Source organism: Rhinoraja longicauda, chromosome 36 (genome assembly GCF_053455715.1).
Source record: "Rhinoraja longicauda isolate Sanriku21f chromosome 36, sRhiLon1.1, whole genome shotgun sequence".
NCBI classification, from domain to species: Eukaryota; Metazoa; Chordata; class Chondrichthyes; order Rajiformes; family Arhynchobatidae; genus Rhinoraja; species Rhinoraja longicauda.
The window spans coordinates 14,380,375-14,393,670 of record NC_135988.1 but is presented as its reverse complement, the minus strand read 5'-3'; the positions used below and the strand labels follow the sequence as shown (position 1 = coordinate 14,393,670).

Below are 13,296 nucleotides of genomic sequence, written 5' to 3'. Positions count from 1 at the left end.
GCGTAGGTTTACTAGGTTAATTCCCGGAATGGCGGGACTGTCATATGTTGAAAGACTGGAGCGACTAGGCATGTGTACACTAGGCGGTCACGGGGAGAAGGTACAAACTCGGTACTGACAGCACCCGTAGTCAGGATCGAACCCGGGTCTGGCACTATAAGGCAGCAACTCTACCGCCGCCCCACTGTTCCATAGAAACATAGAGACATAGAAAATAGGTGCAGGAGTAGGCCATTCGGCCCTTCGAGCCTCAGCACAGCAGAAGCACTTGCACTATATCAGGTGCTTCTGTGTGTTATAACTAACAAACTAACTCCAGTTAATAATTACATTATTAGAACAATTAACTTGCAGGCTGCGTTTAATTATTTGATCTCAACAATCAGACATCATAAATCTTATCCGCAAATACTAATACTTCTATAGGTGCATTAAATTGCCACTCCGAGTCAATAATCAATATTGTTCTAAATCTGTATGCTATTTTGTTTATTGGAAATCAGTTGTGGCTATCTGGCACTGACAGTGCAAACTGGATTAAAGTACATAACTAAATCCTTATCAATGATTCAGCACATGAGTGACTATGACTGAGGTTTAAGGTGCCATGTTAATGGAAAGATGTCGTCAAGCTGGAAAGGGTACAGAGATGATTTGCGAGGATGTTGCCAGGACATGAGGGCCTGAACTACAGGGAGAGGTTGAGTAGGCTAGGAATCTATTCCTTGGAGCGCAGGAGGATGAGGGGTGATCTTATACATTCAAGTGATGATAATATTCTGAGCTCTGAAGAATAAATAACAGCACCCAAGTCTGAAGAAGGGTCTCGACCCGAAACGCCACCCATTTCTTCTCTCCAGAGATGCTGCCTGACCCGCTGAGTTACTCCAGCATTTTGTGTCTACCTTCGATTTAAACTGGCATCTGCAGTTGTTTTTCCTACCCACCCAATTCTGAGATGACTTCAACATAAAACATTGTCTTATCGACTTAGAGCTTGGATGTGTGCTGACATCAGTTACTGAGTTATCCTGAACAACACAGAGTGTTGGAGTAACTCAGCAGATCAGGCAGCATCTCTGGAGAACATGGTCAGGTGACGTTTCGGGTCGGGACCTTTCTTCAATGCAATGAAAGGCTACATGAATTGTTACAGGAAATCAGGGTCTGAAGAAGGATCCTGACCCGAAATGTCACGTTCCCCAGAGATGCTGCCTGACCCGCTGAGTTACTCCAGCACTTTGTGTGTTTTCTTTTTATAAACCAGTACTTGCAGTTACTGGAGCTATAATTACTTTGCTCGTAAGAATAGTCAACGATTTTGGTGAAATATTAAATGTTTTTATCAAGAAGACACCAGAAACTGTGAACGCTGGAATCTGGAGAAAGAAACAAAGTGCTGGAGGAACTCAGCAAGTCAGTCGGCATCTGTGGAGGGAACGCTTTTATAAGACTTGATGGGGTAGATGCAGGAATGAAGGTACCAGGGTCTGAAGAATGGTCTCGACCCGAAACGTCACCAATTCCTTCTCCCCAGAGATGCTGCCTGACCCGCTGAGTTACTCCAGCTTTTTGTGTCTATCTTCGGTTTAAACCAGCATCTGCAGTTCCTTCGAACACAATGAAGTTACATTGACTGACAGTTGCAATCGCATAAGCAAGGGGTGACACGAGAAGAAATTTCTTCATTCAGAAGGATAAGACTTTGGAATTCTCTATCCCGGAGGGCTGTGGAAACTCAGTCACCGAGCCTATTCATGACAAGCTATTGAGACGAATGGTATTTAGGGTCGCCAACTTCCTCACTCCCAAATACGGGACAAAGGGTGACGTCACCGCCCCGCGCCCCACGTGACCTCACCCAGCCAGCGGCCACGTGCTCCCGCTCCACCATTGTCGGCCGCCATTGGTAAAGCGGGAGCACGAGGCCACTGGCCGAGTGAGGTCACGTGGGGCGCGGGGCGGTGACGCCACCCTTCGTCCCTTATTTGGGAGTGAGGAAGTTGGCAACCCTACTAATACTGGACAAGGGGCGGTCCCGTACAGGACAAACTAATTTAGCCCAAAACACAGGATGTCCCGGCTAATACGGGACAGTTGGTGACCCGAATGGTATTAGAGCAGGAAGGTGACACTGGGGCAAAATATTGTCTGTGATCGTAATGAATGGCGGAGCAGGTCATAGAGTCATACATCGTGGAAACAGGCCCTTCGGCCCAATTGGCTCACACCAACTAACATGTCCCATCTATACTGGTCCTACGTTTGGCCTACATACCTCCAAACCTATCCTATCCATGTATCTGTCTAATTGTTTCTTGAACGTTGCGATAGTCCCTGCCTCAACTACCTCCTCTGGCAGCTCGTTCCATTTACCCACCGCCACTGTGGGTGGCACAAAATGGCCGCCCCCTTGCTTCTCTGATCACACTTTATTCTATTGTCTTTATTTATAGCTGGGTTACCCCCAAACCTGCATCATTGTTTTCTGCAAATCTTTCCAGTGAGTTCACTGAGCTGCAGTGGAGATGTGTGACTAAGACAGCACACTCTGCAGTGTTCTGACATACGATGTCTAAATATAGGGCAGTGAGAATAGAAATAGCCCACAGCCCACACATCCACATAGTTGGAATTCCTCACTGGCACACACACTCTGATAGCAGACCCCTCTTCCTGGCACTCCTTAAAACAGGAGCCACACAGTGGGAGCTACACAGAATGAGGTATTCATTTTCGCATTTGCTGCGAAGGAATACCTGGCAGGGGGGATAGTTTAGTTTAGTTTGGAGATACAGCGCAGAAACAGGCCCTTTAGGCCCACCGGGTCCAACTCTGACCCAACGATCACCCATACACTAGCTCCATCCCACACACTAAGGACAACGTACAGAAGCCAATTAGCCGACAAACCTGCACCTCTTTGGAAAGGGGGAGGATACCGGGGGAAAACGCTGGAATTTAGAAGATTGAGGGGAGATCTTATAGAAACTTACAAAATTCTTCAGGGGTTGGACAGGCTAGATGCAGGAAGTTTGTTCCCGATGTTGGGGAAGTCCAGAACAAGGGGTCACAGTTTAAGGATAAGGGGGAAGTCTTTTAGGATGAGAAAGTTTTTTTTCACACAGAGAGTGGTGAATCTGTGGAATTCTCTGCCACAGAAGGTAGTTGAGGCCAGTTCATTTGTTATATTTAAGAGGGAGTTAGATGTGGCCCTTGAGGCTAAAGGGATCAGGGGGTATGGAGAGAAGGCAGGTACGGGATACTGAGTTGGATGATCAGCCATGATCGTATTGAATGGCGGTGCAGGCTTGAAGGGCCGAATGGCCTACTCCTACACCTATTTTCTATGTTTCTATGTTTCTAACCCACGCGGTCACAGGGAGAATATACAAACTCCGCCCGTGGTCAGGATCGAACCCGGGCCCCTGGCACTGTCAGGCAGCATCTCTGCCGCTGCGCCACCGTGCCGTCACACTTGCACTCCCCTGAGGAAACGTAGAATGAGAAAATTCAACGCTCCGTTCCTTTTACAGATAGACAATAGACAATAGGTGCAGGAGGAGGCCATTCGGCCCTTCGAGCCATCACCGCCATTCAAAGTGATCATGGCTGATCACTCTCAATCAGTACCCTGTTCCTGCCTTCTCCCCATACCCCCCTGACTCCGCTATCCTTAAGTGCTCTATCTAGCTCTTGAATGCATTCAGAGAATTGGCCTCGACTGCCTTCTGAGGCAGAGAATTCCACAGATTCACAACTCTCTGACTGAAAAGGTTTTTCCTCATCTCCGTTCTAAATGGCCTACCCCTTATTCTTAAACTGTGGCCACTGGTTCTGGACTCCCCCAACATTGGGAACATGTTTCCTGCCTCTAACGTGTCCAACCCCTTAATAATCTTATATGTTTCGATAAGATCCCCTCTCATCCTTCTAAATTCCAGTGTATACAAGCCTAGTCGCTCCAGTCTTTCAAGATACGACAGTCCCGCCATCCCGGAAATTAACCTAGTGAACCTACGCTGCACGCCCTCAATAGCAAGAATATCCTTCCTCAAATTTGGAGACCAAAACTGCACACAGTACTCCAGGTGCGGTCTCACTAGGGCCCTGTACAACTGCACACAGTACTCCAGGTGCGGTCTCACTAGGGCCCTGTACAACTGCACACAGTACTCCAATGTAAATTGTTCTTGGAGTGTGCAGGGTAGTGTTGATGTGCGGGGATCGCTGGTCGGCGCGGACCCGGTGGGCCGACGGGCCTGTTTCCGCGCTGTATCTCTAAGCTAAACTAAGCTAAACTAAACTAAACAGTGCAGCATTACACAAAGACCCTGACAGTTAGTTACTGAGGGAAGGCTTGTGGTTGTTGCTGCCCAGTCTGATTCAAGAGCTTGATGGTTGATGTGAAGAAGCTCTTCTTGAGTCTGAGGTTATGGTTCTCAGCTCCTGTACCCTCTTGACGATGTAGCAGCGAGACGAGAGTGTGGCCAGGGTGGTGTGGCTCTTTGTTGTTACCCACTCTATTTAGCATGAAAGAGTGAAACGGAAATGTTTAAGCAATTCATGAGTTCCTTGTGGAACTAACATGGATAATGGGAAGCGAAGCGAACCTTCGGAAAGCTACGGATGTTTAACAGGCGATTGATAAGGTGCTGGTTTGAATGCTAGAGCTCAGCAATCAGTAGCTACCGTGGCAATCGAGGGAGTGGAAGAAAGGAGAAGCTCTGTGTGTCAGGCTGGACTCAACAATCCAACACCCCCTATTGGGGCGGGTCGGTGTTGCAGCGGTAGAGTTGCTGCCTCACAGCGCCAGAGACCCTTGTTCAATCCTGACTAAGGGTGCTGGCTGTGTGGGAACCCAGAGAGAAGATGTGGACAGTACCCGTCATCTGAATCGAACGTGGATCTCTGGCGCTGTAGTGCAGCAACTCTACCGATGGCCCAATTGCGCTGCCCCCTTTAGTCACCGACTTCCCTCACTTTCAAGATGTCTTCATGGATTGGGCGGCACGGTGGCGCAATGGTATCGTTGCTGCCCCCCAGCACCAGAGACCCGGGATTGATCCTGATTACGGGTGCTGTCTAACTTTTATAACTCCAGGGACTAAATTTTGTCTTCTCTATATTAACTTTATTAACTTTATTAATGTGCTGTAACTGTAATTCATTTTTGTGCACAATACGCAGGCATTGCCACTTTCATTTCACTGCACATCGTGTATGTGTATGTGACAAACAAACTTGACTTGACTTGTCTGTACGGAGTTTGTACGTTCTCCCTGTGACTGCATGGGTTTTCTCCGGGTGCTCCGGTTTCCTCCCACACTCCAAAGACGTGCGGGTTTGTAGATCGATTGGCTTCTGTAAATTTCCACTGGTGTGTTGGATAGAACTAGTGTACGGGTGATCGCTGGTTGGCATGGACTCGGTGGGCCGAAGGGCCTGTTTCAATGCTCTATCCCTAAACTAAACTAAACTAAACTGTTACTGCCTGATGTGTGATAACCAGGCAAGCATGAAAGACTTGAGTTATGGCTTAAATAACTTGAATAACGTGAGTCAATATGCGGGATAGAGCAAGTGTATGGGGTGATCGCTGGTTGGCACGGACTTGGCGGGCTGAAGGGCCTGTCTCTGCTCTGAGTCTCTAAAACTAAAAACGTGTCGTTGTTCCACTCTAACACTTTGCATATGCTTCATTCACTGGAGTAATACATTATTGATCCAGGCTGCCTAGACTGTGTGCTGCAGTTACTCAGACTGAAAAATAGCGAGAAACATTTTATGAATGGAGTTTGACACTTTGGCACCCAATGTGCAGCATGTTTACCATGCCTGTGCTCAGCTTTAATGCATCTGCTTGTGATCCACAGTATTGGTTATCTGGCAGCCTAGCCCATGGAGAGACCAGATGCACTGTGTAACACAGCATGTACCTTTTCAGACTTCTCGGTTCCCTCTCCCCTGACTCTCAGTCTGAAGAAGGGTCGGTCTCAGCCCAAACAGTCACCCATTCCTTCTCTCCAGAGATGCTGCCTGTCCCGCTGAGTTACTCCACTTGCCTTTGTCTATCTTGGGTGTAAACCGGTCCTTCGGCCCAGCCTCCTCAATGCCGACCGAGGTGCCTCCTGAACTGATCTCATTTGTCAGGTCGTTTACTTTACTGTCAAGCAAAGATAATAGAGCAGAGCAAGAAAGACCACTGGACCCTAAAAACCGTAGTACATCACGGCGCCATTTTAGTAGGCAGAAACTTGCAGAAACATTTAAAAAGAACAATAACAGAAATCTGTGAGTTGATAGATGAGATATATTCTGCATTTTTATGGTATCATCACACATACTGTTCCCCCAATACACTGATTGCACTGCGAGAGGCATAGCGAACGGCGGGTTTTGCTTACTAAAATGGTGGACGTTACGCTCCTTTGCGTACTGCACTTCAGTATAGGCGATTTAGACGGAGTGGTTCATCTTGCTCCTCTAGTATCTTTGCTGTCAAGCGTACCGAGGTACAGTGAAAAGCTTTTTGTTTTTTGTCGTATGCTATTCAGTCAGCGGAAAGACGATTACAATCAAGCCGTCCACAGTGAACAGATACAGGATAAAGGGCAGAAGGTTTTCACCAGGTGCTCTGGTTTCCTCCCACATTCCAAAGACGTGCAGGTTTATAGGTTACTAGACCAAGTGGACCCGTTGGGCCCAAACCTCTGCTGCACTTGTGCAGTGCCCTCTCCTCCCGCCCTCCCCCTCACCTCTCCCCCCTCTCCCCTCCCCGCTCCCCTCCATTCTCCCCTCCCCTCTCCACCCCCTTTCCCTCCTCCCCTCCCCTCCCCCTCCCCACTTCTCTCCCCCCTCCCCCACTCCCCTCCCTCCTACCCGAGGAGATAGATTAAAACTTTAAAATGTGAATAACTTAAAAAATATAACACCGATTTCAACCTTATGCACCAAAGGGACAACGGTGAGTAAGGTGGGCCTAAAATTGCCGCGCTATCGTGAACCATTTTGGCTGTAGTTCAGGAGCAAACAAACAAACAAACGAGAGTTGTATATATAGATGTAACCTCCGTAATTTGCTCCTGGTGTGCATGACGTAGAACTAGTGTACGGGGTGATCGCTGGTCGGCGTTGACTCGGTGGGCCGAAGGGCCTCTTTCCATGCTGTATCTCCAATGTCTAAAGTCAAGCTGCGCTACCCTTGACTCCAGTGGGTTCCTGCCTACACTGCAGAACTGTAGCAACACCATGTGGCTTGGCCATCTCTCTCTCTTTGCTCCACTGTGCAGCGCGGATAGTGAAATAGTGGATAGCGGATAGTGGATAGTGCACAGCTCCAGGACACTCACCCGATCACTATCCACCGTTTGTATTCACAAAATTGCTGGAGTAACTCAGCAGGTCCGGCAGCATCTCAGGAGAGAAGGAATGGGTGACGTTTCGAGAAGGGCTGTATATCTGTATATCCGGCTGTATATATATGATGATATGATATGATATGATAAGGGTCTTGACCCGAAACGTCGCCCATTCCTTTACTCCAGCGTTTTGTGAATAAATACCTTCGATTTGTACCAGCATCTGCAGTTATTTTCTTAGTTGAGGCCAGTTCATTGGCTATATTTAAGAGGGAGTTAGATGTGGCCCTTGTGGCTAAAGGGATCAGGGGGTGCGGAGAGAAGGCAGGTACGGGATACTGAGTTGGATGATCAGCCATGATCATATTGAATGGCGGTGCGTACAGGCTCGAAGGGCCGAATGGCCTACTCCTGCACCTATGTTTCTATGTTTCTATGTTTACACTAACCACCGTTTTGTTTGTCTACTCCCCCTTCAGGCAGACGCCGCGACCAGTTTCCTCAGAGCTGCCCGTTCAGGGAACTTGGACAAACTCCTGAACTATTTAAAGAATGGAGCCGAAATCAACACATGTAACCAGGTCAGTGATTTACGTTTCGACCCAAATAAGCCGCTCCACGAAAGCCACAGCAGGGATTTCAAGCCTGCATGTTTGAAAGCAAATGACAGAGCTGTCGGAAAGGTCTGTGGAAATATCGCGGGACCTATCCCAAAACGTCATCAGTCGAACCGCTTGAAGAAGGGTCTCGACCCGAAAAGTCACCCAATCCTTCTCCCCAGAGCTGCTGCCTGTCCCGCTGAGTTACTCCAGCATTTTCTGCCTATCTTTGGGGGAGTCCAGAACAAGGGGCCACAGTTTGAGAATAAGGGGTAGGCCATTTAGAACGGAGATGAGGAAGAACTTTTTCAGTCAGAGGGTGGTGAAGGTGTGGAATTCTCTGCCTCAGAAGGCAGTGGAGGCCAGTTCGTTGGATGCTTTCAAGAGAGAGCTGGATAGAGCTCTTAAGGATAGCGGAGTGAGGGGGTATGGGGAGAAGGCAGGAACGGGGTACTGATTGAGAGTGATCAGCCATGATCGCATTGAATGGCGGTGCTGGCTCGAAGGGCTGAATGGCCTACTCCTGCACCTATTGTCTATTGTCTATTGTCTATCTTCGGTGTAAACCAGCATCTGTTACACATTTTGTCCCTCCACAGATGCTGCCTGACCCGCTGAGTTCCTCCACAAACATGATTCGTTGCTCTTGAAAAGTCCCTCATGTTCTGGAGCACACAAAACAGAAACTTGGATAAGCGGTGCAATTATTTACAATAAATACCGTCCAGAAAAACGTGCAGTACGGTACACAAAAATTTAAAAGCATTGTTCGGGGAAAACACAGCCCTGGTTATTCTTGAGTGTCCGCCTCCATGAGCCATAAACCTCCATTGGAATACAGTAAACCGTCACAAGAACTCCCTGCAAATGGTTGCTCGGCGGCAATGTTGCTGCCTCACAGCGCCAGGGACCCGGCTTCGATCCTGACTAGGGGTGCTGTCTGTACGGAGTTTGCACCTTCTTCCTGTGACCACGTGGGTTTTCTCCAGCTGCTCGGGTTTCAATAGACAATGGACAATAGGTGCAGGAGGAGGCCATTCGGCCCTTCGAGCCAGCACCGCCATTCACCGTGAACATGGCTGATCATCCCCAATCAGTACACCGTTCCTGCCCTCTCCCCATATCCCTTGACTAAGGGGTTGGACACGTTAGAGGCAGGAAACATGTTCCCAATGTTGGGGGAGTCCAGAACAAGGGGCCACAGTTTAAGAATAAGGGGTAGGCCATTTAGAACTGAGATGAGGAAAAACTTTTTCAGTCAGAGAGTTGTGAATCTGTGGAATTCTCTGCCTCAGAAGGCAGTGGAGGCCAATTCTCTGAATGCATTCAAGAGAGAGCTGGACAGAGCTCTTAAGGATAGCGGAGTCAGGGGGTATGGGGAGAAGGCAGGAACGGGGTACTGATTGAGAATGATCAGCCATGATCACATTAAATGGCGGTGCTGGCTCGAAGGGCCGAATGTTCTCCTCCTGCACCTATTGTCTATTGACTCCGGTATCGTTAAGAGCTCTATCTAACTCTCTCTTGAAAGCACCCAGGGAATTGGCCTTCACTGCCTTCTGAGGCAGAGAGTTCCACAGCTTCACAACTCTCTGACTGAAAAAGTTTTTCCTCATCTCCGCTCTAAATGGCCTACGCCTTATTCTTAAACTGTGGCCTCTGGTTCGGGACTCCCCCAACATCAGTAACATGTTTCCTGCCTCTAGCGTGTCCAGTCCAATCTTATATGTTTCAATAAGATCCCCTCATAGCCTTCTAAATTCCAGTGTATACCAGCCCAGTCGCTCCAGTCTTTCAACGTACGACAGTCCCGCCATTTCCTCCCACACTCCAAAGATGTGCAGGTTTGTAGGTTCATTAGCTCTTGTACACTGTCCCTGGTGTGTGGGATAGAACCAGTGTATGAGTGCCTGCTGGTCCGCACTGACATGGTGGGCCGAATGGCCTGTTTTCCACGCTGTATCTCTAAACTAAACTACAGAATAGTATTGATGGTTCAATTGTGTGACCAGTGTGCATGATCTTGATAATAACTCTGCTCCAGTCTAAAGTACCTTTAATTCCTAAGTGATCATCAAACATTTAAAACACTTTAAAAAGAAATTCACTGCAACTCCATCACAGTCCAGTGGATATAGTTCTGCCCCAGTCTGATGTTTGATATTTCTTCTGTACTAGGATTTCTTTGCAATTCACAGGATGTGAGCATTTTGAGCTATAAAATGCCCCTGAGTATCTGGCTATCTTGCCAGCACTTTACTTTAGACTCTAGACTGTAGAGATACAGCGAGGAAACAGGCCCTTCGGCCCACCAAGTCAGTGCCGAGCAGCGATCACCCCGACGCTATCTTACAGACTGGGGACAATTTGCAATCATTACCCGTGCCAATTAACCTACAAACCCGCACGTCTTTCGAATGTGGGAGGAAACCGGAACACATGGAGGAAACCCACATGGTCACGGGGAGAACGTACAAACTCTGTACAGACAGCACCCCTAGGCAGGATTGAACCCGAGTTTCTGGTTCTGCCCAAGTTATGGAAGGCAAAGTGAAATGCCCTAGATCTGCCTTGCAGATTGAGTGTTCAGGCCATGGTTGGATCCGACTTCGGGCCGGGAGATGGGTTGCTACGCAACCTCCGTTAGGCGGCGCCCAGACATCCGGGCCTACACTGTCAGGGCCTGCACTATCCGGGCCTACACTGTCCGGGCCTACAGCGGCCCCCCCGGCCTACAAAGTCCGGGCCTACAGTGTTCGGGCCTACACTGTCAGGGCCTGCACTATCCGGGCCTACACTGTCCGGGCCTACAGCGGCCCCCCCGGGCTACAGTGTCCGGGCCTACAGTGTTCAGGCCCACAGCGCCCCCCCCCGGGCCTAATACGGGATAAGGGCGGTCCCGTACAGGACAAACCAATTTAGCCCAGTATACGGGATGTCCCGGCTAAGACGGGACAGTTGGCAACCCTATTCCTACACAGCTTTTTTGGACCCAGCCTCATGACCAATGGCATTTTGTGTCCATGTTCCAAAAAAGAGTTGTTGTCCTAGAAGTGGAGGCAACAAAACAATTGACAGGGGATTGGTTGTAAAATCTAACCAGAGAGTGCTAAAGTGATCCCGAATCAGTTCTAACTAGTATTTAAGTGGTAAGCAGTGACTTGGAAAGCAGGCTTGGGCCAATGGAGCAGTCGTCCATGCCAGGAATCTATTAGCTTTGGCTCTGAAATTAATATATCAGATTAAGTGTTTGGCTCTGAAATTGAAATGTCAGACCTAGACATATTTACAATTAGTTCCGAATTTTTTTTCTTCTCTTTTCTGAAGGTATGCGTTCCTTCACAAAGTTGACCGAGTTGAAATCTGATACATCCCCATGTTTCGTTGGTCTCGTTTGAGGAATATATTAGCAATTTGTCTATTTGGTTGCCGTCAGTCTTAACGTATTTGCTTTGGAGTTCCGTTGTCACGGGCAGAAGCTAAACCTTGTGTGCGTAGCTTTCTGGGCCATCAGCAGCTGAAATCTTCTTCCAGTTAAGCATTGGACCCGTATAAGTCATAGGCACATCGAGTCTACGCTGCCGTTCAATCACGGCTGATCTATCTTTCCCTCTCAACCCCATTCTCCTGCCTTCTCCCCATAAACCTTGACACCCTAACTAATCAAGAGACTCGATCAAGACTTAACTCCAGAGGCAATAATCCTGAGACTTTGATATTCTAAATCACCTAGAAATACTACCTCCTTCACCCCCCCCCCCCCCCCCCCCACCCTTAGTGTGCCCTTCATAAACCCTCGCGGTCACGGGGAGAACGTACAAACGCTGTTCAGACAGCACCCGTAGCCAGGATCGAACCCGGGTCTTTGGCGCTGTAAGGCGGCAACTCTACCGCCGCGCCACCGTGCAGCCACGATTTTGCCAGCCCGTATCAAGCCACGTATAATTTCGCACAACATCCCAAATGAGCAGACTATTGCTGCTAAAGATAGACACAAAGTGCTGGAGTAAATCAGTGCGTCAGGCAGCATCTCAGGAGAAAACTGCCATTTCGGGTCGGGACCCTTCTTCAGTCTTGGCCTTTGTCAGCCCCATCAAACGTATTTGCCTCAGGAATAGATCCAAGAGTCTTTTGCGCCATTAATTAACAGCCCATTTAAATGGCATACACTGGTCACTAGTTTATTTATAGGCACGCACTTTACCTGTCTCCCCCCCCCAGCACTTGAAAGCCCCTCTTCAGAGAATGAATCTTTCCCGATCCTAAGTCGACCAGCTTGACCAAACACCTCAACAACTTCACCTCAAGTCTCTCCTCTTTTCAAAGAAAACAGGTTCACTTTTCATGGGCCCCGGCCTTCCTTAAATAGACCAGCCAGGATTTGCTGCACTCGAGACGTTTTAATCTCCCTCTTTCGTGTGTAATGGAAAATCAAGTGAGGTGTGGTGTGATGGCTGATGAACCAGAAGTGATCTGGGTGGAGTGGTGATGGAGGACAGAATCAGTGAGGTGCAGATAAGACAGACAGGGAGCCCTCGATTACTGTTGAGCGGACAGATCTGGAGGAGTACTTTTAGTTTTTTGTTTATGGATACAGGCCCTTCGGCCCACTGAGTCCACGCCGACCAGTGATCCCCGCACACTTACTCTATCCTACACACACTGGGGACAATTTACAATTATACCAAGTCAACGAACCTACAAACCTGCATGACTTTGGAGTGTGGGAGGAAACCAGAGCACCCGGAGAAAACCCACGTGGGTCGCGGGGAGAATGTACTTTGTTAACACCCGTAGTCGGAATCGAACCCGGGTCCCTGTCGCTGTAAGGCAGCAACTCTACCACTGCGCCACCGTGCCGCCCCAGCACAGTGGCGCATTTTACAAGCGCCATGAACAGGTTCTGCTGGACTTTGATTCATATTTACTTTACCCTGCTATGGGAGGTGCCTTTTGAAGGAGATGTGTTGGCTTAAGGAACTGACAGCATCCAGAAGAAACTGAGATAGTCAGGTTTTATCTTTGGTATGAACCAACATCTGCAGGTCTTTTAGTTTGGAGATATATAGCGTGGAAACAGGCCCTTCGGCCCACCGAGTCTGTGCTGACCAGCGATCATCTGGACTCTAGTTCAATCCTACGCACTAGGGACAATTTACAGAAGCTAATTTACCTACAAACCTGCACGTCTTTGGAATGTGGGGGGAAACCGGAGCACCCGGTGCAGAGTAGATTTACAAGGGTGTTGCCAGGACTCGAGGGTCTGAGCTATAGGGAGAGGCTGAGCAGGCTAGGACTCTATTCCTTGGAGGGCAGGAGGATGAAGGGTGATGTTG

The 13,296-nt window shown here is 48.7% G+C and overlaps 1 protein-coding gene across 2 annotated transcripts in view; it reads left to right on the top strand.

Moving 5' to 3' along the window:
• Positions 1–13,296, top strand: part of LOC144610464 (ankyrin-1-like) — a 205,171-nt gene that overhangs the window by 17,907 nt on the left and 173,968 nt on the right. For both annotated transcript variants that reach the window (XM_078429192.1, XM_078429191.1), the window contains exon 2: positions 7,841–7,942. In XM_078429192.1, the coding sequence (XP_078285318.1) occupies positions 7,841–7,942 (102 nt within the window). The remainder of the gene's footprint in view (positions 1–7,840; positions 7,943–13,296) is intronic.